This window comes from Solanum stenotomum, chromosome 1 (genome assembly GCF_019186545.1).
Source record: "Solanum stenotomum isolate F172 chromosome 1, ASM1918654v1, whole genome shotgun sequence".
Lineage (NCBI taxonomy): Eukaryota > Viridiplantae > Streptophyta > Magnoliopsida > Solanales > Solanaceae > Solanum > Solanum stenotomum.
Genome location: NC_064282.1, coordinates 73,605,033 through 73,608,481, shown reverse-complemented (window position 1 = coordinate 73,608,481; position 3,449 = coordinate 73,605,033). Strand labels below are relative to the sequence as shown.

The following is a 3,449-nucleotide window of genomic DNA, read 5'->3' as shown; positions in this document are numbered from 1 at the left end:
GCAAAAAATTAAAGAGAATTTTTTTGATAAAAACAGTACTCTTGAGGATATTCTAGCAAAACGTCCTGATGGCATGCCAGAAAATTAATTCCGCCAGCTTATCGAGTATTGGAGACACCCAACTGTTCAAGTAAGGCTAAAATAGTGCATTTCTACTCATCGACATATTTTGCATCATATCTATTCTTTTTTTTTATTTATCAATTCAATTATCTCTTTGTATTTAATAATAGGCCATATGTGAGATGAGTTCTCAAAACAAGAAAAACAAAAGTGGAGGCATCGAATGGGACCTATTAATTTTGCAAGAGTACGCGTGATATTTGTAATATTTAGCTGACATTTTTTCAAAAATCTGAATTTCATTTTTTTGTACTTTATTAGAACATATTGATTTTTTTAAAATTTCTTTTGATATAATCTGTAGCGTGCAGCCAAAGACAACAACGAAGAACCATCAAAGTCTGAAATGTTTATTGCAACTCGTATCAAGACAGAAAAGGAAATCCAGGCTGATACCCAAGTTGCAATAGTCAGTTTTTTAAAGAGGATTAGTAGTGAATTTAATTCACACTTAAAATTTATATATTGTGGGGAGTTTGACTCCATTGAATTTTATCAGGTATGTCGTCTTCTTCTTCTTCTTCTTGTGCAAGTGCGAGGAAATACCAATTCTTTGTCGATGTCGTTGAATTGTTTGCTAGGAAAGTTGTTAGATTTTTTTACTTCTTAAAAAATCTCATAGGACTGTTGATTTGTTGAGAGGGGGTGACAATTTTATTTTAAAATGCTTGAGTCGATAGACAGTTTTCTCGCAAGGGATGTCAATTAAAGTTAACTAAATGAATCATAAACTCATTTTAGCTGGAAATAAAATAGTACTTACAGTTCACTATGGATGCAAATTTTATTCAACAGGCTGAACTTCAGAATCACCAAAATTCTGGGGAAACAGCTGATGATGCATTTAGGGCAGTGTTTGGATGGGAACAACCTGGTCGACTTAGGTGCTATGGTAGATCAGTGACAACAAGTTCTTTGAAGAAAGATGAGAAAATTAACAATCTAAAACAAAAGCATGCCAATGAAATCACTTCTCTAAAGGAAGAGTTGAGAGAAGAAATGCGACATTTATTCACTCAATTGCTACAAAACAACCCTGGATTGAATTTTCAAGATATACCAGGGTGTGTTGGATCTAACCTTGCTTCACATGTTGATGCAAGTAGCGCATAAGCTGTAAGAGGCACAAAACTTCCACATTCTTCAGGGTCAGCTCATGATTCGGTTCTTCAAAAGGTATTTTGTATTTCACATTCTCTGTTAATAGTCAGCATATTGTTATCGATATCCAAGGAAGTTCTCATGCCTTGCATTATTGGTTTTCCTTTTCCTTGTATGGCTGTGGAATGATTCTAGTTGTCCTCTGTGGTGATATAATAATTCTTGTTAGAATAGGTAAAAGATTCTAGTTGGAGTGATTCTAGTTATATGGTTGTGTAGTGATTCTAGTTGGAGTGATTCTAGTTGTATGGCTGTGTAGTGATTTTGGACTCTCTGTTATAAAGTTTGAAGTGAATTTGGTTTCTGAATTCTTAAATTAATAGTGTGAGTTTCAGATAAACATTGAATTAGAGTAAAGTAAAAGAAGAGAAGATGTGAAAAGAAGATCTGTGAACTTGTTATTGAAAAAAAGAGGACATGACCTATATGTTTCTGGTTTGAAAAAACATAATGGTAAAATATTGGTTTTCTGGTTTTGTATTATAGCATGTCACCGACATGTCTGATTGTGATGCATTTGTATGTTTGCCTACTGTTTTCTCCCAGATTTTATCATTCATATTTGGATCATTTAACTATTTGCCTACTCTTTCTCCCAGATTTTGTTATGATCATGTTCATTTATTTCACTTACAAATGAACAATTACGACGAATCCCTTCATTGAATGATTGATCATATTCTCCCCCTGAGCTATGAATGCGTGCTTGAAGATCAGAATCAGAGTTATCCCTCTTCATTGACAAACTTTCATCATGCTCATCTTCCCCTTCATAAGCCACCTCTTCTATATCTCACTTAACAGGACTTCCATGATTAGCCACCTCCTTTGTATCTCCCTTAACAGGACTGTCATGATTCATCACCTTAACATTGCTCCTAGAACTCCCAAAAGGTAAAGGAACAACAGAGGAAGACAATTTCAAGTCATTTGTTTTAGTACTAGAGTTTACAGAACCTTCAACTAGTACAGCCACATCAGTAGTTTTTTGAGCTCCCTTCTCCCCCTAAATCAACAAAACATACAGATAAGCTAAAAAATTACTAAACTTTGACATGCATGTTCAAAATAAAGAAAGGTAGGGCTGTATTAAAAATTGAAACACCCACCTTATCTTTCTTGATTCTTCTCCCTATTGGACCACAAAAGCAATTGCAAATTGCCATATCTTTCACTACTACAAATCAAATTCTTTCCTTCAATCTGTTATCTACTCCTTTCCAACTAATCTCTCCACCCCTACAAAAAAAAAAGTTTTGATCTTTGAAACTTCCCAATTCACATATCAAACAAGCAAGCAAAAAATCTCAAAAAGATTGAATCTTGATGTCAAATTAGCCGTAATCAATAGGCAAACGCCAAAGCAATGAAAGATCCCAATTTGACAAATATGGAGATGAAGAAAGGTAAGTTAAAAGTGGAACTCCAAGAAGTATCCTCCTCCTAGCCTCAACCCTATCCCATTCACAAGGGGTTGAGCCCTTCACTGGAGTGTTGGCCAGAGTGTTAACTACTGTTGCTTCTCTCCAGAAGCCTCACCAAAAATCAATTCCCTGCTCACACAATAAAACAAAAAACAAAAAAACACCCATGAGAATTCCTAACTAACAACAGATCCTTATATATCTTACCACAATCTTGAAAATCTGAAAGTAAATACAAAAAAAGCTGGAATCTTTATAAAGTTCTGAAACTTTTGAGTACATTACAAGCAGAATACATAGGTGTTGTCAATAAAAATTGTACCTCTGAAAGAAAAGAGTAAGCCAGGTTGTGACTTTGAGAAAAAAAAAACAGAATATTTGCTGCGGATAAATCTGAGAAGAATTAAGAAATGGGGTTCAATTTTTATTTATTTGTGGCAGCAAAGAATGAGTCTTTGTTGTTTGTTTTTTGTAAAAGAAAGTCAAGTAGGGAATAGCGGTATTTTGGTGTGTATGAATTGTGCAGACATAGATTTCAAGATAATATGAGTGCAGGGAGGATTCCATATCACCCATGTTTGCCTACTATTTCTCCCAGACAATTTTATAGTTTTTGTACATGTTTGGGGATCATTTAAGTGTGAAGGGGCTGGGAATTGAACAATGACTAGAGCATATGAAATATATGATTCTCTAACTTTTAATTTCATTTTGAATGTGCAGGGAAATGCCGTTGATTGA

At 34.5% G+C, this 3,449-nt stretch overlaps 1 protein-coding gene across 1 annotated transcript; it reads left to right on the top strand.

Moving 5' to 3' along the window:
- Positions 1 to 286: 286 nt before the first annotated feature.
- LOC125844993 (uncharacterized) lies at positions 287 to 1,236 on the top strand. The gene is made up of 3 exons (XM_049524743.1): positions 287 to 325; positions 428 to 532; positions 919 to 1,236. The coding sequence occupies exons 1-3, from the start codon at positions 287 to 289 to the stop codon at positions 1,234 to 1,236; spliced, it is 462 nt and encodes a 153-aa protein (XP_049380700.1).
- The last annotated feature ends 2,213 nt before the right edge of the window (positions 1,237 to 3,449 follow it).